Source organism: Rhinoderma darwinii, chromosome 7 (assembly GCF_050947455.1).
Source record: "Rhinoderma darwinii isolate aRhiDar2 chromosome 7, aRhiDar2.hap1, whole genome shotgun sequence".
Lineage (NCBI taxonomy): Eukaryota > Metazoa > Chordata > Amphibia > Anura > Rhinodermatidae > Rhinoderma > Rhinoderma darwinii.
Window position 1 is genome coordinate 37314179 of NC_134693.1, and position 27432 is coordinate 37341610.

Genomic DNA, 27432 nt, shown 5'->3' on the forward strand with positions numbered 1-27432 from the left:
CCTGTAATTTAGAACAGTAGAGTTCCCTGTAGAAGTCGGAAAAATCGGGTATCCCCTGATTCTGAGTTAATACGTAATATAGCTGGTGAAGTGGAATTACTATGAATGAGATGTGCCAATAGGCTACATTACTGATTACCAAACTCAAAGTATCTCTGATTAGAGAAGAAGGTTCGTCGTCTAGTCTTTTCATGCAGGAAGAGTAAATATTCCCTACCCTTCAGTAACCAACGCTGTTGGTTGAGGGGAGAGGGATCAGCAATAAATGTGGCTTCTAGGGTTGTACATTCAATGGCTAGAATCTTTTCCATCTTAGAGGATTGTTTCTTGTGATATGAGATCGAGGATTGTAAGCAACCACGTAGAAAGGCTTTTAGTGTGTCCCATAGGGCTGAGTGATTATCAAAGGGGACGTTATCTTCAAAGAAAAGCGTCAATTGGTCCAGTATGCGATCCTGTTCACCAAATAGCGTGAGCCAGAATGGGTGTATCTTCCTAGGGCCCCTATATATCAGTTGTGGACATAGGTTCATTTTAACAAGTAGAGGTGAGTGATCCGACATTGCTCGGGGTAAATGGGAAATCATCTCCATCATACTATACACTTTAGAATTACTGCACACATAATCTATTCTAGATAGTGAGTTCCTCCCGGGGGTGAAGCAGGTAAATTCCTGCATGGTTGGGTTGCGCTGTCTTCACATGTGAAGCCAGCTCATCTCCTCCAAGAAACCAGCCAGAGGAGAAGATGTAGGTAAATGCTCGGGTAGGCCCTGGGGGAAGAACTTGTCTTTAGAAGGATCTAATAAAAGGTTAAAATCTCCCATACAAAGCACTCCCGCCATGGGAAACTGTGTTGCAAATTTAGCTGTTTCATAAAGTAAAGTCATAGGTGCTGGGGGTGGGAGATACAGCCCAATTAGCACAAATGGTTGGCCCTCTATCCATGCATGTATAAAAATTGACCTGCCGTCCGGATCTTTCTGAACCACGTCAGGTTCCCATCTGACTGTCTTGTGCACTAGAATGGATATTCCTCTTGAATAGGAACTATGTGTGGAATGGGCTGACCATTGAATCCATGCCCGATTTAACCAGTGGGTATCAGATTGTGTGAGACGCGTCTCCTGAAGATAGATTATTTGTGGCCCTTGGTTACGGATAAATAAAAAAAGTTTGATTTCTCTTATGGGTGTCTCCCAGACCTCTTACATTCACATATAAAATATTCAATGTCATGTCACTCCAACATCATACAGCAGTGCAGTGATAAATTTGTAAACAAAACAGTTTAATTAACCGAATAGTGGATTGGTTATACCTGTAGCTATACACGGGATAGAACTACGTAGCAATAGGAACTACTAGTGCAAGCAGTGGCGGATTAAGTGTACCATGGGCCCTGGGCTGTTGACGCAACTTGGGCCCCCTTCTTCCCCTTCACACGCAATTCAACCCCCCCAACCCGCTGACACTGTACCCGTCATTGCCACTGACCTGACGGATACAGGTTTTAGCACTAGATACAGCTGGTCTGTAATCAGGATATAAAGCAGCTGTATCTCAAAAAGTAAAAATCATTTTTAATAAAAAGTATTTAGAAAGTTGCACCAAACATACTGATACACTGTTTTATTAAAGAAAAAAATAATAATAATAATTAAAAAAAAATTATAACACCTCTCTTTAACCCCTTAATGACCGCCGATACGTCTTTTTACGGCGGTCATTAGTGGGCTTTATTCTAGAGCGCCGCCAAACTACGTCGCTGCTGTAGAATAAAGTAAACAGAGCAGGGAGCCGTGAAATCTCCCTGCTCTCAGCTGCCAGAAGCAGCTGAGGGCTGGGGGCGTCCCTGCTCTGCCGGGTGAGATCGATATTAGTATCGATCTCACCTGTTTAACCCTTCAGATGCGGTGCACAATAGCGAGCACCGCATCTGAATGGTTTTGGAGAGAGGGAGGGAGCTCCCTCTCATCTCACTGACACCCGGCGATAAAATCGCCGAGTGTCTGTGTCTTCTATGGCAGCCGGGGGTCTAATAAAGACCCCCAGGTCTGCCTGGAGCGAATGCCTGCTAGATCATGCCGCAGGCATGACCTAGCAGATGCCTGTCCGTTTTAAACGGACAGGCAGTAATACACTGCAATACAAAAGTATTGCAGTGTATTATAATAGCGATCGGAGGATAGTGAAGTCCCCTAGTGGGACTAGTAAAAAAGTAAAAAAAGTTTAATAAAGTTAATAAAAAAAAAAAGTGAAAAAAAAAAAATGAAAAACCCAGCTTTTCCCCTTACAAAATGCTTTACTATTAAAAAAAACTACAATAAAGCAAAAAAGTTACACATATTTGGTATCGCCGCGTCCGTAACGACCCCGACTATAAAGCTGTTACGTTATTTAACCCGCACGGTGAACGCCATAAAAAATAAAATAAAAAACAATGGAAAAATTGCTGTTTTCTGTTAATCCTGACTTAAAAAAAATGTGATAGAAAGTGATCAAAAAGTCGCATTTACTCTCAAATGGTACCAATAAAAACTGCAAGTCGTCCCGCAAAAAACAAGACCTTATACAGCTATGCCGACGCAAAAATAAAAAAGTTACAGCTCTTCGAATGTGACAATGGAAAAATCTAAAAAATGGCTTGGACATTAGGGCCCAGAATGCCAGCAGGGGGAAGGGGTTAAAGTGTAACTAAACTTTTAACATGTCATAGTGATATGTCAGAACTTTTAATCGGTGGGGGGTTCGAGCACTGAGACCCCCACCGATTGCTAAAGTGAAGCGGCAGAAGCGCACGATTGAATGCTTTGTCGCTTCGCTTCTGATCGACATTCCTCGTAGTGGTGTACGTCTGTACACCGCTTGCTTGGCTTTCTGAGAAAAGCAGATCAGAAACGAAACAGCACAGCAGTCACCTGAGAACTTCTGTCACTTTGTTTTAGCAATCCATGGGGAACTGTGCTCGGACCCCCACCGATCAAAACTTCTGACATTTCACTATGACATGTCAGAAGTTTTTTAGAAGTTTAGTTACACTTTAAAGGGGTTTTCCCATGGGGGAAATTTATGACATATCCTGTGGATCCAGTCAGATAAGTGTAGTTCCCAGAGGTGGGACTCGCATCTATCTCTAAAACCGGGCCCCCTAAACCCTGTTCTACCTCTTTCTGCTATCGCTGCCTCTCAGCCACTTCCTGATCATGGACTTTCCGTAACTCATAGTAGTGAATGGCAGTTACGGAAGCAGCGTAGCATGCGAGCTACGCTGTTTCCATAACTACCATTCACTTCTATGGGACTTACGGAAACAGTGTACCAGAACCAAGCTCAGCACATAAATACAACACCAGAACCAAGCTCAGTACATAAATACAGCACTAGAACAAAAGCTCACTACATATATACAGTGACTACAGTGCTGATTAGAGGCAGAATAAACATTTACATTAAGTGACTGACTGGTGACGTCTCAGATTCTAGTTCTTCTTTTTCACTTTTCTTCTCCATCCGGTCCAGACCTCTATGACTTCTCCCGGCCACGACCCATTTCTGAAGTTTTCCGCTCAGATGTTTTGGGCTTCTCACTTTTCAAACATTTCTGCATCTATAAACAATGATACAGTTAACATGGTGCCCCACAATATGTCCCTATATATGATAGTACCATACACTGCACCTCTAGTTATAATAATGCCATACACTGTGTCCCTGATTATAATAGCACCATACACTGTATCCCCCCCCCACACACACACACACATAGTGCCCCCTATAGATAGTGCCCCCATAGAGCCCCCTGTAGATAGTGCCCCCATAGAGCCCCCTGTAGATAGTGCTCCCATAGATAGTGCACCCATAAAGCCCCCTGCAGATAGTGCCCCACATATAGCCCCCCTGTTGATAGCGCTCTACATATAGCCCCCTGCAGATAGCGCTCTACATATAGCTCCCCCTGTATATAGTGCCCTACATATAGTACCCTTGTACATTGTGCCCCACATAAAGCCTCCCCTGTAGATTGTGCCCCACATATAGCCCCCTGTAGATTGCGCTTTACATATAGCGCACACTATATAACCATCTGTACCCAAAGAGGGCTAAGAGAGGTTTACGCAAAAAATGGTGATAAAGTGTGTTACATCAAAGTGATTATACGAATCCATCAATAATCTATACCACTATGAGAAATCCACAATAAATAACCAAGCATGACTTGGTGCATTGATCAAAGGCAACTGGAAAGACTTACAAACAGAAAAATGATCAACTCTGGCACAAAGGTATTGAGTATAAAAATATATCAATTTTATTAGAGATAGACCAAACAGAATAAAAAAGATGAGTCACACAATGAAAAGAAGGCGTCGACCTGTGCAAGACCAAAAAACGTGTATAGCGAGCATGATCATACGTAAATGTCAAAATACAGGCGCATGTGCAAATTGGAGTCCAGAAGGTACAACTAAGCTGCATAAGATGTATAGAAAAATAGTTAATATCTGTAACAGTAACAGTCTAATGTAAAGTGATGAAAGATGCAGGTAGCACAGCATATAGCCATAAACTACTAGACTACATGTGAGTCAATACAAGCCTAGGGCCTTTGCAGCCCATCAACTGAAGGGCCAAAGTAACAACAGACCTAAAGCATGTAACACAGTCACCTGTAAGAGGTAACATACAGACCCAAAGTTATAGTCTCACACAGGGAGGACGCCAACATCCGACACGCGTTTCGTCAGATGCCTTCGTCTGGGGGTCCCCTTGTAGATTGTGCCCCACATAAAGCCTCCCCTGTAGATTGTGCCCCACATATAGCCCCCTGTAGATTGCACTCTACATATAGCGCACCCTGTATATAGTGCCCTACATATAGTCCCCCTGTAGATTGTGCCCCACATATAGCCCCCTGTAGATGGCACTCTACATATAGCGCCCTACATATAGTCCCCCTGTAGATTGTGCCCCACATATAGCCCCCTATAGATAGCGCTCTACATATAGCGCCCTACTTATAGTCCCCCTGTAGATTGTGTCCCACATAAAGCCTCCCCTGTAGATTGTGTCCCACATATAGCTCCCCCCTCCTGTAGATAATGCCACCCACACTTTTTAGTTGAAGACAACAAAATGTATATACTCACCGTGATCCCGTTCCCGATCTGTCCTGTGTCAATGCTGTCCTGTGTCTGCTGGGGCTGAGCGACACCATCGTACCGTTGAAAGGCACTGACTGGCAGGGCAGAATAACATGCCCGTCAATCAGCGCCCTTCAACAATGGAAGCTGTGCGATGACATCATCGCGCCGCTACCATCGTTGATTGGCAGTGCAGAATGACTTCCCCCGCCAATCAGCGCCTTTCAACAAGTTGAAAGGCGCTGATTGGTGGGACAACTTCTGCCCTGCCAATCAGCGTCATTGTGAAGCGCTGAATGGTTGGGCACGGAACGTACCAGGCCATTCAGCGCTTATGCATGTAATTGTACCTGCGTTCTATAGACGCAGGTACAATTAGTGCAGGAGGGGGTGGCGGCGGCTGGTTTCAGTTGCGCCGCCGCCCCCTCAGAGAGGCAGCAGGGCGGACCGTGCATCCCTATTCCCTCTCAGCCCGCTCTTCCTCCCCATTAGCGGCGATAGCGCGCTGCAATGTGTTTTTTTTTTAAATGATGTGCAGTTCGGTGATGTGCCACCCGAACCGCCCATATGATAACCCGCCACTGAGTGCAATGTATAGCACACTATTACTGAAAGTAGTATATACAAAAACTTTTCGTATCACAGGTGTGATAGTGTGGGTAAAACGGAGGATCACCTATACAACTTATAGATAATACAGGTGAGCAATAGTAAAACATAAAACCAGCGTTAATTTTTCCCAGAAATTTTAAAATTGGGACCACTAAAGAAATATATATATATACGGCGGATGTCGGGAAGGGGTTAACATATGTGTCGAGAACATTTTCCCGACGTTTACATCAAACATAGACTAAAAAATACCTGATGCGAACAGTGGGATGGATTTTCACAGTCCAGGCATAATTTTGATTTATGAACAAAAACAAGTAAATACCCAAATTTACATTAATAATAAATACAGTGGTAATATCCTTTCTCTTCTATTTTACCATAGCTATATAGGAGGTAAACGAAGAATTGTGAAATATAAAAGATGACAAGTGCAGGGGTTGTATTTATGTCTTTATTAGAGTATATTACAATTAAAAAAATCTAGTCTAGAACTGCAGCACCAAGGCAGGTTTATGGGACATTTGCCCACAAGGCTAGCATTTCAATGGTTCTAACTTAGAGATTAGCAGAAGTGAAGCTCACACAGGACCAAGAGTAGGAAGCCATGATGTTTGGTGTTAGGCCAGTAGTAGGGACCATCCAAATTAGATTTGTAGGGTTTAAGACGAGTTTAGATGACAAAAAAATAATTATATTTAGTTTTAATTAAACTGACAAAATTCTAGAAAATCTATCCATAGCCCAATTAGTCCTACTTGTGCTGGATCACTACAGTTCTGCTGTAGGTAGTTGGACCACTAAATTATAATTTTCTGTGTCCATAAAAATCTTATTTTTCTGAGGGCAGTTCCACAGATGCAAATTGGTATAGTACATTATATGTATGTTTACTTCAAAACTCCTGTTTTAAAATTCAGAAGAACATATATCAAAAAGTGGGTTTATTCCTATATTTTATTTTTGACAGCAAAAAGATTTTCTTTCGCAGTCATTCTATCAGCATAACTGTCATAACAATCCTTGTATTTTATGATTTGCTATTCCCACCAGTGTAATAAGACAACTTTTGAGCTTCGGGAAAACTTTTTTTTTTTCTTGGTAATTTTAGGTTCAAATAGTTTTTCAGCAACTTTAGATTTCCAGAAACGTCTGCAGGAAAATGATCTTACTTAGTTTTAAAGTATTTCATAGTCAATACCAGTGAGGTATATCAGAGGGGGCACCATAGCAAAGATTAAGATTAATTATAGTGCAAGGTTTTGTTACCCAGGTCAGAAGGACCTGGTGTTTGTTCCCTCTTTCGTGCTCATTCCATGACGCTTGAGCACCCTTGTTTGCTAACAATGTAGTTCCCCTGGAGAGAGGAATACTGCGGCCTCTACGGTAAATGACCTTCGCCAACACAGAATAGAAATGTAACATTTTTGGTTGGGTTTCCAACATTATCCCAATTGGTACAAATTATATGTATCTGATATGACCGGATACCTACATCATTTCTCATGACTTCATAAGTGGCTTTGATATTAATACAGTCTATATAAAAAGTTTAGCACACAAATAATATAACTTTGTATACGCTGGCCAGTCATTCTGTTCGTTTCGATTTATATTCTTTATGATACAGCATAAATTTCCACTAAAGAGAAAATATAGAAAAATGGCCACTGCTTGGTTTCTGAATCAAAACTCCTCTTGCCTTAAAGTGGTTGTATGAGATTAGAATTTATTTTTTTAAATTAAAAAACAGCGCCACTCTTGTTCATTTGCTGTGTCTGGTATTGCAACTAGTCCTCATTCAAGTACACAAGTCTGAGTTGCAGTACCAGGCACAGCCCATGGACAAGTGACACAGTTTCTGGACAAAATCAGAGCCTTTATTCTAATCTCATACAACCCCTTTAAGAGTGAAAGGTAAAATCTGCCAGCTGCTTTCCTTGTCCCAGTGGTAAATGCTATATTTATTTAAATGTTGTATGGAGCAAATGATCATTTTTGTAATGAGATGTAAAATGTATATACTTCGCTAATTCTCTTTGTAGGACGTTTGGGGTTTTCCTGCTTTTCATCCATACCCCATGAAAACACAATATAGTAGTTCGAGCTCTTCAAGAGGCCAAACTAGAAGTGGGAAGGTAGGATATGCATACATCTCATTGTTAGGTAATGTACTAAAGTCTGCAACTTTAGGGTTAGACCATGTTCACACAGATTATTTTCCGGTGTATTTACTCTCCGAAATACACCTCAAAAATGCTTTCAAACAGCTTTTCATTGTTTTCAATGGTACAAAGTTGTATAGTTCATACAAAGCGTAATTTTGCGCCACTGATTAAAAAAACACTGCTTAAAAATATGCTTTGTAAAAAAAGAAGCGACATGTCACTTCTTGAGGCATGTTTGAAGTCGATTTTTAACATTTAACAAAAACCACTTCAAATATTTTGGCAAATCTGCTTCAAAAATCTACTTCACACAAAAAATGTGTGAACATGGCCTTAAAGGAACACTACAGACAAAATGTATGCACTGTGTTATACCTAGTGCAGGGGGTGATGCATGACACAGGGATTCTTTGAATCCCTATGTCACGCATCACCGGTTTGGGCCCTGCACTTGGCATATCACAGTGTATCAGTTTTCCTGAAGTGTTTCTTAAATGATAATTCTACATGATGCTTCGATAGCACATTGTCTTCTCTTTGGGATCAATCGTGAAGCTATCTCTTCCTAGCTATAACTCAGAATTACAGCAGTAATGCAATGGAAATAAAGAATAGGCGAAGGTTGATAAGTTTGATAAGCTCCTCACTGCATCATAAGGACAGTATCATTAGCATGACTTTCACGTAGATTGGTACACCAGAGTACATCTATATATGTGTCTGATAATAAAATTGTAAGCATTTTTAGTGCACAATATTGATAAGTTACAGACCTAAGACCTTATTCACACAACAGGGTTTCCTGGCCTTGTGACGGCCGTTCATAAAACGGCCGTCACACGGCTGCAGTAGGAACAATAGACTCCTAATGGGGCTATTCACACGATCAATTTTTTTGAAGGCCCGGGAAATCCGGCCATCAAAAAATGGGACATGCCCTATTTTCGGCCGCTCTCCTGGCCGCCCGGCTCCCATAGAAGTCTATGGGGCCGGGTAATACACGGCCGTCACTGGAATGTGTTCCGAGTGACGGCCGTGTCTTCCGTCGCTCACTCTCTCACCTTCTCCTCCTCACAGTGCGAAGTGCATGTGAGGAGTAGGAGGAGGGTATTTGTTTGCTCCCTGCAGGAGTGGAATCCCCAATCCCCGGCCACAGCTTCGACAACGCTGAGGCCGGGTATTGGGGATTCCGCTTCAGAAGTGCTTGACGTCACTGTGTCCATATATCACTGACACAGTGACGTCAGGCACTTCTGAAGCGGAATCCCCAACCCTGTGGCCGGTGTTTCCGCTCCAGGAGAATTCCCTGACTTCACTGTGTCCATATATGCACAGAGTGACGTCAGGCACTTCTGAAGCGGAATCCCCGACCCTGTGGCTGGTGTCTCCGCTCCAGGTGAAGTCCCTGACTTCACTGTCCATATATGGACATTGAAGTCACGGACTTCTCCTGGAACAGTGGCGCTATCTACAGACAGGTAGGGGGGTGCCATCTATGGGGGGAAGGGGGTGCTGCGTAGAACTACCTACAGGGGGCTGTGTGGCATTACCTATGAGGGGCTGTGTGGCATTACCTACTGGGGTTGTGTGGTATTATCTACAGGGGGCTGTGTGCCACTACCTACAGGGGGCTGTGGGCCACTACCTACAGGGGGCTGTGTGGCACTACCTACAGGAGGTTGTGTGGCATTACCTACAAGGGGCTGTGTGGCATTACCTACAGGGGGCTGGGTGGCACTACCTACAGGGGGCTGTGGCAGTATCTACAGAGGGCAGTGTGTAGCATTATCTACACAGGGAAGTGTGTGGCAAAAAATGTACAAATGAAATTCATCTGATTTTAAAACGGACAAGGAAAAAACGGATGCAAAATGGGTCAAAATCGGCCATTAAAAATGGCAACACGGCCTGGAACGGATGCAAAACGGCCGGGAAAAATGGTCCAAAACTACCATTTTTATCGGCCGACACTCGGACCCTGTCGTGTGAATAAGGCCTAAAAGTGTCAAGCCAGCATTTAATTATGACCAAGGAAATTATGCTCGTCTGAGCCTTAATTAGATGTTAAAAAATTTCAGCTATCCAGAATATGTTAGCTTGATATCAAAACAGAATTTTTCTGTATGCAAAATATGTAGATTGTTCTACAGTGAATCTTGGAAAGCACTGGTTCTTCTTGGGGAGATCCAGCTGGTAGGGAGTCTTAAGGGCAATGCTTTCTGGGAAAAGTTAAATGTAAAATAGCTCTCCTCCAGAAGAAAGAAAAGTGCCTCTCTAGTGCCACCTATAGGGGCCTACCTTGTAAGTAATGACCAACTTTTTAGATAGCTATTTTACAGTGGACAAATGCATCTGTTCCCACCCACTAAAGTCTTCAGCACTTTACAGATACACCTTTCATGATAGAAGTTCATACTCTCATGCAGTATCAAAATTGTATAATGCGTATTACAGCTAAGTCACAAGCAGAACAATCAGTGAGCATAAAAAGTGCAAACCTTTATACAGATGCTTGCAAGTTACCACAACGCCGTCTCCCAAAACCCCAGGACCCCACCCCCTGAAGTGCTAACTCTCAAAATAACACAGTTCCCTTACTATGGTCTTCAAGAAATGTGAAATTACAATAATTTTCCAGAGGACAAGAACAAGTTCATGAAAATTAAATCGTCCCCTCCGAGTGTACAAGCTATGACAATAATGGGAAAAATACTCTTAATGACAAAAACTCAGCGGCTCATAATGTATAATATTTCATTTAAATACATTTAAATGCATGAGTTCAACTTTTTAGTGCTGTAAATGAAAGAATTATATTCTGAAAGTAATGTAAAATATTCATGAAAATATCTCAGCAGGCATAGAATATGCAGAACCACATAAAGACATTTATTGATGAGGGGTAAGACACGTTTGGAGGGGTTGTGTGTATCACAGTACAGAAAGTTTATGATGGGCTTTCGAATCTGCAATCCCAACACTGCAAATCTAAGGGCATGTTCACACAAAAGATTAGGGAACCAGAAAAATCTGACTCTGATTGCAAGGAAAACTTGCGTAAAAAAATCTGCACGTTATTAACAGATTTTTGTCGCAGATTTCCAGTTTCTTTTCAGTGAATTTGCATGCAGATTAGCCCTCTTCATTGTGTATCATCCGCGTATGGAAAAATACAATAAGAATCAGGTGACATATGTTGAATGTGAGAAATACAAGAAGCAAAAAGTAACAGCTGTAGGGGAATGAGGGGTTGGTGGTCCCTGGGCGAAAAAGTGTATGTGGCCGTATGGTTGTAGGTTAAAGGATGGTTGGCCCATAGTACGGGTATTATAGGTTGATTGATTAGAGGGATTGGATTTGCCTGGGGTGGGGGCATTTGGTGTCCACGAGTCCCAGATTTTCTGAAATTTATTAAGGGTTACTGTGTCAAGGTTGTTTCATTGATTATATAATGATACATCTTCTGAAAAGTCAAGGGTTGGTTGTTTCCAATCACCGGCAATTATTTGCTTTGTAGCTAGAAAGAAAAAGGATATGAGTTTTTTCTTAGTTCGGGGACTACTAGTTCTTTACCAAGTAGGGCCTCTCAAGGATTCTTAATTAGATTCTTAATTAGATTGTGTCCTATAACTATGTAAATAAGGCCATACACCCGAGTACTTAGCTGCACTACATTTATTTACTCCCTTGTTGCCAAAATTATTAGGAAAATTTATATTTTCAGATCATTTTACTTGTTTTTGTTTTATAGAGAAATCAGTCAGCACCAAGACTTAATTCTTCTGAAGACCAAAGGATACACATATCTGACACAAGTAAGGATCTGGTGCCTTTAGGAAGCCAGGTCACTGTAGGTCTAATGTTGAACGCTATAAGAAATGGGCTCAAACAGACTCCTATCAAAGTGATGCTTGGACCAACAAACAGGTGAGTAAATTCTATCTGTATCTCAGTTCTCAGTAAAAAGAACGGACATGGATGTGCAGTCCCTCTCCGGTGAATGAGAACTTTTTTTGGTCCTTAAGATCAGTGGGTCCTCAGCTACTTTTCTGAGATGTTTTAATAACCCGGTGAATGAACTTGCTCATAGTTTATACACATGTCAATATAATATACACATAAGTATCTTTACTTTGTGCTTTTTGTCCAATGGGTACCATCAACATTTTTTTTATGATTTTTGATTTATATAATCTGAATCCTTATCAGGAATATATGTAAGATTTGTAACACCTGCCTGAAGGCGCATATCTTGCTATATGTGTACAGTTATATTTTCCAATAGTCATGCAGCAGGGAGCCTCAGCAATACCACATCTAAAAACTGCAAATACCTCAATAATAAAGTGCACCTATTATTACATAAAAGTGTTAAAGGAATTTAAATGTCATTGGTAATAACATCACACAACATTGGAGTATGTCAAATATTCTCTCTTTTCCACGATGTGTGATATATCCAAGCAATTTGTCTGTACAGAAGGTACAGTAACTGAACCATCAGTTCATCATTGGTTTATCAGGATGGCACGTGGAGCCGCTGAGTGTCGTAACTACATATCCATATCTTGCTTAAGAATTGTACTTAATTAAACAATATAATTCCATTAAATGTGGCATAATGGAGAACCCTCCAGAGCTGCAGAATTGGCAGCATGGGCACTGGCACTGATAAGATGAATGACTAACTCAATTCTCAGCAGAATCATTTGTCTTTCGCTATACAAAATGTGGATTAGAAATATTGTTTGATGTGAAATTAACATTGCATACATTTATTTGTCGTCTTTTATAACTCCTTGTGCCCCATGCACCCCTCTCTTTCCTATTTTTCTTCTATATTCTGTAATGCCAGTCACTGTTTATCACCTCCCTACTCTTTTTCCTGCCATTCCCTTTTTATAGTAAATCAATTTTTAATAGGAAAGAAGTGAGCTTAAACATACTGTATGCACCAACAGAACAGGGTGAAGAGAGTACTCGCAGAAAATATAAACCAAGGTAAAGTACCTAGAGGTAACTTTCTATAGGAGACTACCTGAGCCGAAAAGCACTTAGCAATTGGAAAAAAAATAAAAATGTGTTGTTCTTTATTATGACAGTCAAAGAACGATAGTAGAGGAAGGAGAAGGGAAGGATGAGATAAGGGGGGGGGGGGTAGTGAGAAGGCGATGACCTACTGCCTTGAACAACATATGTTAAACTAGGTATTAAATGGGTTGTCTCATGAAGACCACCCCTGTCCATATGCCCCATCAGGACATATGGACTTCATGGAGGAACCACCGTCAAGGAACCAGAACAAAGAGCTGCTCTGAACGATCTCCTTCCATTCTGGTGGACTCAAGCTGTCCTGATATTACAAGGACGGCCATTCATCTGAATAGGCACCATGTAATACTACATTTTCCCTACAGCGGCCATGGCCGCAACTTCCCTTGGTAAAATCAGCTGTTTGCTGGGGTGCCGGAAGCATTACTCGGGCCAATAAGCTGATCAGGACAATTCCTTTACGCTGTGGATGGGGATAGGCCCAGAACCAGCTGCTTATAGCACTAAAATCATTGACGACTGCTGTTCCTTTTAAATGTGCATTTTCTCTATCTACCCTCTCCCTGCTCCTTAACTTTTATGGCTGTATTGTAGCAGTTGCTTGTTAACATGAATGTATTAGTACTGCAGTATGATAGGAGCCTCAAAAACATTGCATGCTAATATACATTTTTAAATGCATTGTATATTGTGAAAGAGTAAGGCCCTATGCACACGACTGTATTGGTTTTTGCGGTCCGCAAACCACGGGTCCGTAGCGGTCCATCAGACTGCATATAACCTTCAATGTGCATTCATGTGTCATCTGGACTCACGGATCCATAACAATTTATCAGTATTGGTGAATAAGCAAATCCGGAGAGTAAAATTTCTTGTCCTGAGTTTTGATTTGGGGCCCCAGCACCGTTCTGTGCATGGGGCCATAGAAAAGAATGGGTCTGCAATTTATTCACAAAAATACGGATAAATTGCGGATGCAAAAATATGATCATCTGCATGAGGCCTAACTGCTATATATATATATATATATATATATATTTATATACACAGTCGAGTCACATTATTATGACCACCTCCTACTTTAGACATCGGCAGCGCGTAGCCCATGAAGGAAGTGACGTGTCATGGGCTTGCTTGGAGGGTATATAAAGTGTGTGATAAGCTGTCTGAACACATATCACTCGTTGTTGCCATGGGTAAAAGTGTCGATTTAACAGAGTTGCAAAAAGGCACTGATTATTGGCTTTCGGGCAAAGGGTGGCAGTATTTCCCAAACAGCGCACTTTGTGAACTGTTTGCGTGTTGCTCTGGTGAAAGTGTATCATGAGTGGACGAATGGTATCTTTGAGAATAAGCGATGTGGAAACTACAGAGCACCACGTGCCATTGATGTGAGAGGTGAATGTCAGCTACGAAGGTGCGCGAGGGCCGAACGACACGCATCAGTGGAGCAGCTCACCGTGAAAATCAACCAGGGACTACCAAACGTGTGTCTAAAACAACAGTTCAGTGAACCCTACTATGAATGGGGCTCTGAAACACACGGATGGTGACTGCTCCTATGTTAACAATTGTGAATTGGAAAAAAAGGCTTCAATTTGCACGGCAGTATCGAAATTGGACCACCGATGATTGGCAAAGGGTTGCCTCCTCTGATGAGTCACATTTTCTGCTTTATTGAACGGATGGACGTTGGTGTGTCATGCGAGAAAAATCAGAGAACAAACACCCTGCAACCATTGCTGGAAGAACACAAGCTGGTGGCGGCAGCGTTATGGTCTGGGGAATTTTTTCATGGCATTCTCTGGGCCCACTCATCCATGTGGAAGGCACTCTAAACCGATTTGGGTATAAATCAATCGTTGCAGATCACGTCAACCCATACATGATGTTTGTCTTCTCCGGGGCAGATGGAATCTTCCAGCAAGACAATGCGACATGTCACACGGCCAAAAATGTTGAATGTTCAATGTATATATATATATATATATGTATGTATATATATATATATATATATATATATATATATATATATATACACATATATACATACAGCTACAGAGGTCATCTTTCATTTACATTGCTTTCCAGTTCTGTGTATGCACTGTTTGCCTTGAGGGGATATCATGGATAGGTACCCGCTATAATAACTGCCACAGAGGAACAATATATGGCAAATTATCTTTAGCTGTCCTCGATGGTGAATTTAAAGCACATCCATTTATTTCAAAATAGGTGTTTTAACTTGCAGATCCATCACATGGCTCAGTATATTTTCCGCTGTCTATTCAGATATAATTTGCAGTATGAAAAAAGAAGGCTAAATTTAGACTTGTATTTCCTGACAAACATCTCTATATACCTGAACAGACTGAATCATATGTGCCAAATTTCTGTCACACAGATGCTAAATTATTCTCTAGCAATGTTCCCTAAAGAGTTTTTAATGTGTTAGTTCTAGCTCAGGAAACAAAACTCAGTTTTCTTAAACATAACAGTTCTGTGAATAACTACACAATAAAAGAATCTGGTTTCCAAAAAAATACAAGGTCATGTTCATAAATGTAAATATTTCCTGGAGATAGTTGACTGTAGGCATTTAAAGGGGTGTCACGATTTATGGAAAGAAAGGTGATTACTTGTATAATTAAACATTTTCCAATATACTTTCTGTATCAGTTTCTCATGGTTATCACTAATTTTTGCTTTTAGTGGATAAAAATCTGTCCTGGTTATATACAAGATGGAGCTCTAATAACTGTACTGTAACAAGCAGAACTCCTGTGGGATTATCACATGACCAGGGCAAATTTTTTTTATCCACTGGAAGTAAATCAAGGTTCCTATAGAATAACATCAAAATTGTATAACTTTATTTTCTGAAACTGGAATACCCCTTATACCCTTTGCTTACCAGTCTCCATGAATGAGCCACTGAGGTTACCACTAACCAAGTGTTTCACCAGTGGAACTTCAGGACAGTGGAACTCAAGTAACTTATACGCAGCAACCTTGTTCTGTTTTAAACAAAATCTCAACTTCATGCAATAGTAAACCATAATCCAATGTCTCAGGAATAGTAATAATAGGGTGAAAGGCTGTGTACTCCTTGGCCAAAAAAATGGTATTGCTCCAATGCATCTAAAATAAAAAATAAAGCAACATTGAAAATGCAAAATATAAGTAAAATCATAAAGATAATGAAATATTTTTTTTAACCGTAGTCCGATTTCTCATCTCCATTCAAAGTCAGACTAACAGTAAAAACACCAAAAAATTATTTTGAGATTACAAATTGAAAATAATAAAAACTATTTAACAATAACCTTTAATATCTTACTGGTATTTATAATGTTGTACTATGTTTTATACATTTAGAGAAAAATAACCAATAATCCAAGCAACATTTTCAAATTAGTTAGTACATAGACACGTTTACTTGGTCACATCCCACTTTTTAGGACAAGAATGCTTATCGCTGTACCAGTGAAATACCAGTGATTTATCATCAATCGATTTTTGCTTTTATTTTATTTTGCATGACTTAGAAATTAGACTTTACTAATTGATACTAATACATTTGATACTGATAGACTGTTAAGTGATGATGATTCAACATATGAATGTGATATCTGTCTTTGGAATCAGAAATTATTTAAATGGTTCCTCCAGTAATGCAGCCGGAGATGGCGATGGCATGGCATGACTGCTTTGAATAGAACCTCTGACTCATTTAGACTAACTTGTTTCTGGGGATCCTCTACATTGAAGTTAGTCTTTTTAAAGGGGTCTTCAGGCTATATTTTCTTTGCAACCAGTCTGTCTCACATTACTAAGTTTTTAGCTTAATTGGCACATAGCTCAGGGTAGAAAAGTGCCAAATAGACTTAGAGTACTCAACCCACACATATAGCATCGCTATAAGAGGTGCAGAAGAAGCAATTGCACCCTAGCCATGGTGTCTTAGGGGGGCTCATATGCCGCAACTTCAGACACCAGTATTATAATAGCACATGGTAGGAGGGAGGGGAAGACTGCGACAGACTTTGCATTGGGGCCCAGGAGCTACATGTTTCCCTTCTGCACTAATTCCCTATTGCTGTGAATATAAATTTAAGGCAAGGACGACTTCTTTCATGTTTTTTTAGAATTGACTTCTGGGTTGTGTATATAGGGACAGGTTGTTCTCCATACAAAAACAACTGCAGCTAAGTTACCTTTTTGAAAGTATACTTATTGTCAGACTGCGTTATCGCAATGATGGGAGTAGCCCTGATATCATGCCAACAGTCCAGTTGGTCTCACATGAAGGGCCACAAGTGGGTGTAAACCACTTCTTCAGCTCAGAGACACAGTTTCTTTCAATGTTACACAAATGTAATGGCGTCAATGCGGGCCATGGTTGCTCCCCAACTTTACTTCCGGATAGGACTTTTAACTCCTCCCTGATGCAGGGGTAGCTTTCCCTTATCTTCAGGCTCTTTCACTCATTCGTACCTTTTCAATCTCTCCCTGAGACTCCCTGGCAACTCCATCCGGTGAATCTATCTCACTGCTTGCGGGGAGGCTCCCTGGCAAGTCGACCGGCCATAAATAGAACCACTTTAGCTTCAAGGTCTCTCCTCCGTCTTATGCTCATGAGCACTGCATCCTACTGCTTCCAGTGCCATAGCCCATGCCCTGAATGTGTTAATAGCCGCATTATATAACTTAAGCACCACCCAGTATGAGGCACGTAGTGTCCCTACATGTGTTGCTTTCTCACAGTGCTGTTAGCGTAGCAAAATATCCTAAGGATGGTGTCCAGGCCGTTTCTTTCGACGAATTCAAAAGACCAATTGAGCTAAAATCACCTGAAATCAGAGCATATTACCATGTAATAAAACACTTAAAAGTATATGCATATATAAACCACATCAGCAACAATTCTTCTCCAGGCTCTAGACCTGTGGAAGAAAAGCAGTGAATCACATAATGCACATAAATCTAAGCAATTAAAGAGACAGTAGCATCTTTACTCTGGAGGGACTGCTCCACACCATTATGGTACAACATATCTCCGTCAGGACATATGTACACACTGCATTTCCACCTTGCAGCCATTGTCCATGAGAACTGTAACCTGGAACAGGAAGATACAGATAGATCGAAAGTTAGATCATGTATAATCCTCTGCTAGTTGAGATATATGTTTTATGATAAAGAACTATTGTAGTATTTATTAGTAACTTCTTTACTCTATGTAGAAGTGCACAGAGAAAGCAAATAACATACTCATTTTGAGCATTTCAAATCCCTTGTTATGTGCTTAAGATCCCCACTTCTCATATTCTTTTTGCATTTGTATCTCATGAGTTTATGCTGTTTGTTTTGTTTTTTTGATCACCCTTTATTTGACTAATGTTTTCTTTTGTAGATTCATAGAAGCATAGCCAATGAAGACTTGAAAAAAGACTTTCCTTTGATCCACGCCAGACAAGTTTCCAAATAAATAAATTTTTAATTATGATACATTAATTATTACAGTAAAAATTTGCATTTTTCCCTTCAAAACATAAGCACCAGTCTTTATATAACATAAAGTAAAAATCATATAGTGAAATATATAGCAAAATACCATGTGCAAACAGTATTTAGCACAAAACATAAATAAGTTCCTGTTTTTTTTCTTTTGTACATACTGAATTATTACTAGATGGTAGATAGGTCATGCTAAATTAGCTTGAACATTTTTTTTTGTATATGGTCATTGTTAAAAAGTCCAAAACTGAAGATGTGACCTAAGGTAGGGTACTGTACATGATTGATTAGAAAGCTCTAAGGACCAAGAATTATGGGGATCTGACATACTGACTAGCTTACATTTCTAATACACCTTCAATGGTTTTCTGAAAAAGTAAGGAAAACAAGTTATAATTACAAAACAACCTTCAGATGCGGACAATATTGTTGAGACTGTAAAAATCATGAAATAGACCAGATACTGTAGCTTGTACTTCCCGCTCTTTTCAAATAGGTCTCAGCTGAGATGAGTGAACTGTGAAGAGGGAGGAGGTCCAGTGCAGAGAGTAGGCATCTATTTCAACATCATGTGACTTCGGCAAAGGCGGTAAGGTGGTTCTAAAGATAAAGATGCAAACCAAAATTAGAAAAAGTTCATAGGTGGCCTACTTCTCAGAGAGTGGTTTTTAAAACACGAAAGACAGAAAATCTCACTTACTGAAATATACATTTTCCCTAAGTATTTTTCATGATTTTTTTTAATTCTGTTTAACTGTAAGAGGCTTGAATGTGCATGTTCTACAAATGTAACCCAGATATGATATTTGTATTGCCTTTATACTCAACTTTAATTTTTCTGTTATCTGTTGTGGTAATTTCACATGGCACTGGAGGCTTCATTGTCGATACCTGTCGGGTCGATTACAACATTGAGAACTTCCTATTTATAGATCAGTACAAATATTAGGCCAGTTTCAGATGGCTGTGATATAGATGTATGTTAACGTCCGCATTAAAGCCGAAAGATCCAAACCACTCGCGGTTCTAGTTAACCCAACTTAGATAACCAAAGAAGTTAAAAACAAAAAAAACTTGGTTCATTAGAACTGTGGGAGGTCCAAAACTTGTGGCCATAATATGGATGTTAAAAAGGGGCAATAATATGGCTGCCTGAAACAAGCCATAAGATTATTGGCAGTGTTGGGATATAATCTGTTGATGTGACACAGAGCCACTAATGTGATCCTGTAGTCTGGATCTGAAAATCTATTTAAAAAAAAAAGAAATGTATTACCCTGGTCTTGACGTAATTGCTCACACCATTTTAATTATTCTTTAATTATATTTTACTGTTGATATGTTTTTATTTCCTTTGCATTACTTGTGCCATTTCATATATTTTGTAACTTCAACAGTCTCTTTGAAAATGTGAAAAATTAAGTTGACTGTGGTAACAAATGTAGATGTCTACCACAGATGTAGATTGTTTTTTAAATAAAAATCTTATTTCAACTCTATAAACTCAAACTAGTGCTGGAACATTTCTTGGACTACACACCAGTGTAGAAAGATAGGAAAAAAAGACATGGATAGACGCAACTTTCAGAAGATCAAACCAGAATCGGAGTCGACAGTAGTCAAAATAAGGTTCCTTTATTAAAATCTCATAAATGACGCATTTCGAGGCAGTGTCACCTCTTTATCAGATAACCGAGATGCAAGTGGTTACAGGGTGAGGAGTTTAAATACCAAAAAATTTGCCATAACAACAGACGGGATGGGGGGGGGGGGGGGGGGGGTGAAAATGGGAGGAGTTAAAAAAAGGACATAAATGAGTTTTCACTATTTAACAGTACTTTGCAGCAACACATTGTTCTGTATTGTTTTATTTTGTTAAGCTGAAAATACATAGGTGACTGAATGAATAAATAAAGTCGGAATATATGACAGCGATGTGTATATTCTGTTTTACAAATGTCGGCTGATGTACTGAATAAATGGTGATGTAAGATCAGCTGCTAGGATAAAATCAGTAGCTGTGGAGTTCTTGAATGGAGAGACAGGGAAGTAAAGTAAGACTGGGCTCAGCGTCTCGATCGGACCATGTGAATAGCGTTACCAAGGTGACGAGGAGCTGAGGGCGAGGGCCAGAGCTTTTGTCACGGATGAGCGCATGCACTGGCTAGTGTTGTCTAAGGGACTAAACGCTAAGGAGGGCTGGTAAATTAGTGTGGGCGATGCTTGTAAGGCATATGCGCAGTAGTTATTACATTCGCTGTGGATGGTTGTAATTACGTGTTGTACTTTGTTATTCGACATTGGAGAGATACATGGAGGGGGCCAACATAGGTATAACCTTGCACTTCTAGTAACACAGTATTGTATGAACAAATAAATGAGTGGGCGCATAGCAAAGGATGATATATCAGAGAGCAACAAAAATATAGGTGAACATTAATTCAAAGGCATATTGTGTGGAAGTAAATAGTGAGCAATAAGTTTAAAACTCAATATGGGTTATATAATTTTTTAAAAAAAATTTGCACTTAATAACAATGGGAATGAAAAACAGTATAATGATAAAAAGTGGTAATTAAACTATAAACAGGAATCATGTTGTCAGGATAGCATACAATAATAAAAAGTCAGGGTATGAAAGGCGCAATAAAAAACACAATTAATTGTGATTATAAATCGTGATAGTTCCTATTCAGAATAGATTAATTATCTACAGTTCTAAATGCATAAAATATTGCTATACTATTGAGACAAAGTTGGTCTAGATATAAACATAAATCAACCGGGGTGGGTGGGGGGAACCTGGAGACTATTGTCTAGGACAGAATGTAAAGAATTATATATATATATATATACACACACATGTACTGATAATTTAAATATATATGTACGCACCGATTCTTTAATCCCATATAGGATCTTGGGTGAGTCCACAGGCTAAATCAAAAGACCCATAGGTGGGGTGGGATTTTTCATTTCAAAAAATATTTTCCAGAGACTCATTTCGCCCCATAGGAGTAAAAGTGTTGAATTTAAAAATACAATACATCTCACGTCTCTATATTCAAATCTGTTCAAGACAGTGGCTGGTACTTGTTCAATAATAATTACTTTGAACTGGGCGAAGTCACAGTTGCGTGCCTTTAACGCATGTCTTAAAATACTGTGTTGGAACAAATGTAAAAGCGGATTTTTCACGGTTTATTTATTCTGCATCTGAGGTTTTTCATGATGCGTCCCACATATTGACGTTTACAAGAACATTCCAATGCATATAACAATGGGAAAGGCTTTTCTTGTGATGTTGCTCATAAATATTTTTTTTCTATTTGTTATATTATCACAACACTTACATCATTTATGATTACACCTAAAAGTACCTATCATATCTGGAAAAAAATAGCTTAGAGCTGTCAATAGGTTTCTTGTTCGTTTTCACTACATTTTAAATAGTTATAGAAGGATCAAATATTTCACGGGAACTTGGTGAACTTCTATTGTAGTAGGTGAGCAGTGGCCCAGGCATACTATAGGCCATATCCAATTGAGTCATGATGGTTTTTAAGCCATGAGGCTAAAAACTTAATAGTGGGGAACTCCTTTAGTAGTTGCAGTGGGAAAGCCATTAATGCCCTGAAAAACAAATGCATAGTTACCCCAAATACATAACAGTAGCTACCGTAACCATTTCCTGCAAAAATGTAAATACCAGAAATTTTCTATGCTGCCAATAGAAATTATTGTAGAAGCTAAAGGTCCTCCAGCTTCATGATGTATGAAACTAGCAAACTAGTATCCCACAAATGAAATGCTTGCTATTTTATTTTTTTATTTTTAATATATTCAGGAGGAAAATATCAGAACTCCTTGTGGAATGTAAATATAAATCTCCTTTATTTTGAATAGAGTAATGGCTCTTGAGAGCTAGAAACGCGTCAGAGGGGAAGGACGCTTTATGTAATCTGTCCACTTCATTTTTGCTCAGTTTTTACACTGGCTATTCAAAATAAAGGAGAATTATTTTTACATTTCACAAGAGGTGCTGATCTTTTCCTCCCGAATATTGTTCCTGTGGCGTGGAGATCGCTGTCTACTTCGTGCACCTGTGAAGGCGAGCTGATATTCCGACTTTTATTTACTGTATTTTTAATATGTTTTATCTTGTCCTTTTACCAGTGCCACTTGATGCAAATAAGATGAATTCATTCTTAGCCTGGAAAATTTAATGGCTATTGGGATAAGGGCAGACTACAAATATAATATTCAGTAAATGATTTCTTATGGTAAAGACACTCATTACTATATTATTACATTTAATACAAACCAATGTAACAAAGCGCTGCACAACTATTGAATTCAATTACAATACTATTAAGAAAGCGGTAATGCATTTAGTGGTCCTATGTGAGCAGTTCATTGTAGTCACATTTACTATGAAAATAATACAAAATGTCAGCTTAATCCCTTCCCGCCGCAGCCATTTTTCAGATTTAAATTTTTTCCTCCCCACCTTCCAAAAGCCATTACTTTTTAATTTTTCCGTCAATTGTTCCTCCATTGTTTTTTGCGCTTCGTTTTACGGCATTTACTGGCAATTAAAACAACATGTTAACTTTATTCTGAGGGTCAATACGATTACGCCGATACCAAATTCATATATTTTTAAAATATTTTACTACTTTTACGAGGAAAAAATGAACTATAAAAAATAAAATTTATTTTGTGTCGCCAAATTCTGAGAGCCATAACTTTTTTTCTTTTTACGTCGATTGAGCGGCATTAGGGCATATTTTTTGCAAGATGAGTTGTAGTTTTTAATAGTACTATTTTGGGGTACATGCAAGGTTTTGATCACTTTTTATTCTATTGTTTGTGGGAGATGAGGTGACCAAAAAGCAGCGATTCTGGTATTTAACTTTTTTTTTTACGGCGTTCACCGTGCGGGTTAAATAATGATATATTGTAATAATTCAGAATTTTACAGACGCGGCAATACCAATTATGTTTATTTAATTTTTTACAATGCTTATGGGGAAAAATAGGAGAGGGAGGGTTTTTTTAACCTAAAATATTTTTTTTTGTGCATAAAGAAAACTTTATTTAACAGATTTTTACTTTTTTTTTTTATTAGTCCTCCTTGGGGACTTGAACCAGCAATCGTTGGATCGCTGCACTATATACTGCAATACTAATGTATTGCAGTATAATGTCTTTCTGACAGGCTTCTAATAAGCCCCCAGGCTGCCAAAACATCCATCGGCAACCCGCGATTGCGTCGCGAGGGGGTGATGGGCTGTTAGAGGTGCGCGCCCCCTCTTTCTAACGATTTAAATGCTGCGGTTGCTATTGAACGCAGCATTTAATGGGTTAAATTACCTGCTTTGTATGGAGCCTGCTCCGCCCGTGAGCCTGCTCCATACTTCCCCTACCCGTCTATGATGTAAGTATATGTCATGTCGGGAAAAGGTTAAAATCATAGAAAAAGGTCATACTTACTGATACAAGGGCAGGTTAAAACACCAGTACCTGGCAGGATGCAGACGAGCCACAATGTTTTTATAGAGCGAGGTCACACAGGTCCAAAATACAGAAAAACAACCACTCTCACACCTACCATTTATTAGAGGGCAGCTGCTTAGTAATATCATTGCACACAGATAAAGCTGTGATTTAAAATAAATTGCATCTTATTTTCTGTGATGTGTTTAAAAAGTCAGCTTAAAAAAAAGATATCAATATTGAAGACCACGGCACTCGACATGTAAGTAAAATTATTTGAATTGAATTCAAATTTTCCATGTATTTTTCAACAATTATTTCTGACATACACCACAGTAAATAAAGTATGCCGTAGTTTTTCGTCCCATCGGGACTTTTTCAAAGGTAGTGAGTGACCTGTGGTATTGGATGAGATGATGTACGGAGGATAAGACGGGTAACCGTCCAAGTGCAGGCAGCTTAAAAATAGAAACGGCCTATGGAAATGAAACCTTAGAAAAGGCTAAGATGACTGTGGTAAATCTTGTTATGGTTTGATGGTTACAATGGTTAACTGGTCTACTTTTTGGATGTAGGTGAAGGTCACTAAACAGGTCATTATTGTCTAGTTGGGCCTCAAGCACACTACAGTGAAATGCTTTAGTGTGCTATCCATATTTTTAATGATTAGCACACTGACCCATTCATTTCTATGGGGCCATGCACACTTCCGTTATCCTCTCCCTTACAGCCGAATTTTCCTATTTTTTTGAAAGTATGAAAACCAGTTTTTCATACATAAACAGCAGCTACGAGACTTACCACTTCCGGTGCCTGTGCAGAGACTTGTGTATCATGTGGTTGCATAGCAACGATTCACTTCCGGTCAAAGGTTACTGACATGCACAATCAACAGGAATTAACAAAAGCATGGTTTCATGATAGTGTATCACTATGGATTACATACTACAGTCCTGATTGGTAAGTGACCCTAATGTCCTAATTAAACACATGTTTTTGCATGTTTGATTATATAGTAATCAAGCATATATGTTTTTATTTAATGTTGGAATATGTTTTTTATGTTATGTATTTATCACATGTACACTGCTGTTGCGAACACATTTGATGAACTGAGTTTATTATGTACTCTAATGGATTTTAAAATTTGTACAACACTATATTGATGGTTCATTATGTAAATTATGCACATGCTATTTATATCACTGTTCTCAATGTGGCACCAAGCTTGAAAAAGGTGCTAAGGTTGGACAGAAACGTTGCATCTTGTTTTGCTGTTTGAAATAAATCACCTTTATTTGCCATACCGGAGTGCTGTGGGATTTCTTTCTATATATATTCATTATACTTGGATCAGGATTACCTGCTGGGCACCCATATCCATTTTGGAATTTATCTTTGAGTGCTGCTTTTTTCTATTAATATATATAAATTTAATCAAAAGTTGTTTTTTTAGATACTATTCACTTTTGTAATATACGTTATTAAAAAAAAATGTTGATCTATTTCAGAGCTGCAGCTTCTATGTATCCTATTCATCAGTGAGCGGCTCCTGTGTGCGTCTGACACCTCATCTATGCCTAATACTGATAAAATCAAAGTTGATCGCCAGGCACAAAGATTTTTTATTTTTGACACCTTTAAATAGGACTAAAACCTGATGAAACATTAGGAGACGTAAGAAATGCGCCACCATTTTTTACATATTCTAAGTGCAAAAATACTAGTAAATCTTGGCCATTGTAGCAAAGTACTTTAGCTACATTACACCATTAGACTAAAAACTAATGTGTGAAGCTTTACATTGCATCATTGCCTAATCAATACTATTAATCTGGAAGTGGATATCTGCACCTCTTTCTATTGGAGAATGGACTAAATTAGAAATAAGTAGCTTGTTTTACACTTCGGTCAATCCCTTTTTGTTGGAAGGGTCACACAAAAATCAGTTTATCACATGGTGTCCTACTGCTGGGAGCCACAGACATCACCTACAATCTTTGGGGGAATCTGGCAGCAAGTGTTTAAATTATCTGCAGCACCACTAGAGGGAAAATAATGCATTACGTGGTACCCACTCACAGCTCCGGGTGGGTATTGGAATTTGCTAAATCAAGCAATTTATATTTCCGATATTTATATTATCATATTCTGTTAGTTGACTCTTAAAAATAAATATATTGAAAACAAATTATAATCAGGGTTTTGTACCTTTATAACAGCATTCAGATAATTAATTGAATTCTAAGAATGTAGTGTGTCTATGAAAGTTACTGTATACACATGCTATATGTGTATGTGGAGAAACACATGATTTCTATATAGCCGCAGTTCCTGAGATATCTGAATACTATTTGTAAAAAGTGTAGATCCCCTTTAATTATCTGACAAGGAAAAGATATCTGTATATGCTTCATCTTAGAATAAAGTTTATTTTACTTCTCCCTTTAATATTGCAACACCACAATATATTTTTGGAAGGAGAAGGAATGAATGATCTTGCCTAATGACTAATTCAACTGAACAATGAATACAATGTCCACTTTGTTTTTCATTCTATGATTAATTGCTTTTCAGAAGCCTCAAACTCCAGAATGGAGCAGGAAAATTAAGTTTATAAAAACAACATTTAATAACTGACATAAACTTATTAAAGGAGTCTTTGGATTTTACCATTACAAGAACCGAATTAGACTTTATTAAAATTATATTTTTTTTTTAGAAAATTAAAATGATATACAGTAAAAAAATTATATATATATATATATATATATATATATATATACATATGAATTTTTTTTTGCATCAGCTTAAAGTAATTCCATCATATTAATATATAGTTTAAGGGGGTATTTCCATCTTGGATATTTATAGCACATCCACGAGATATGCCATGAATGTCCGACGTTAGATGCGGGTCCCACCTCAGGACCTGCACCTATCTCTAGAATGGGCCACCGAACACGTCCTACTGCTGCGCTCCAACCACTGGCAGACGAGGTGGCCGGGTTTTCCTAAATCAGTCAAGCGTGTTTTGCTACACCTGGTCACCTCTTTAGCCAGTGGTCTGAGTCTAGCGACAACAGCAGAAGGTAGGACGGGGTTCAGATGGCCCTGTTCTAGATATAGATATGCCATAAATGTTCAAGATGGGACATGGTATGGAGCAATATCCAGGGCTCTGAACATGCACAAATAATTACAAATATTAAGGAGTAGTATATCAAAAGCAATTTGCTAATATATTACAATTATTGAAATTGTACCTTTTACAAGCAAGATAGGTCTATGCATAGAGTAGGGCAGAATCAGGAAAATGAAACTGACCGCTCTCCGTACGCCAACAGACACAGGCTGTTTTTGCTATGAAAATCGCCTGATGTTGGAATTTCTTGACGCTGCCCTCAACTAATATTGAATTATTTCCACTTGTAAAT

The 27432-nt window shown here is 39.0% G+C and overlaps 1 protein-coding gene across 1 annotated transcript in view; it reads right to left on the reverse strand.

The window, feature by feature from the left end:
• Window positions 1-18456: 18456 nt before the first annotated feature.
• Window positions 18457-27432, reverse strand: part of PLPPR5 (phospholipid phosphatase related 5) — a 157358-nt gene continuing 148382 nt past the window's right edge. The window contains exon 6 of the mRNA XM_075833179.1: window positions 18457-19096. Within this exon, the coding sequence (XP_075689294.1) occupies window positions 19064-19096 (33 nt within the window). The 3' untranslated portion in view covers window positions 18457-19063. The remainder of the gene's footprint in view (window positions 19097-27432) is intronic.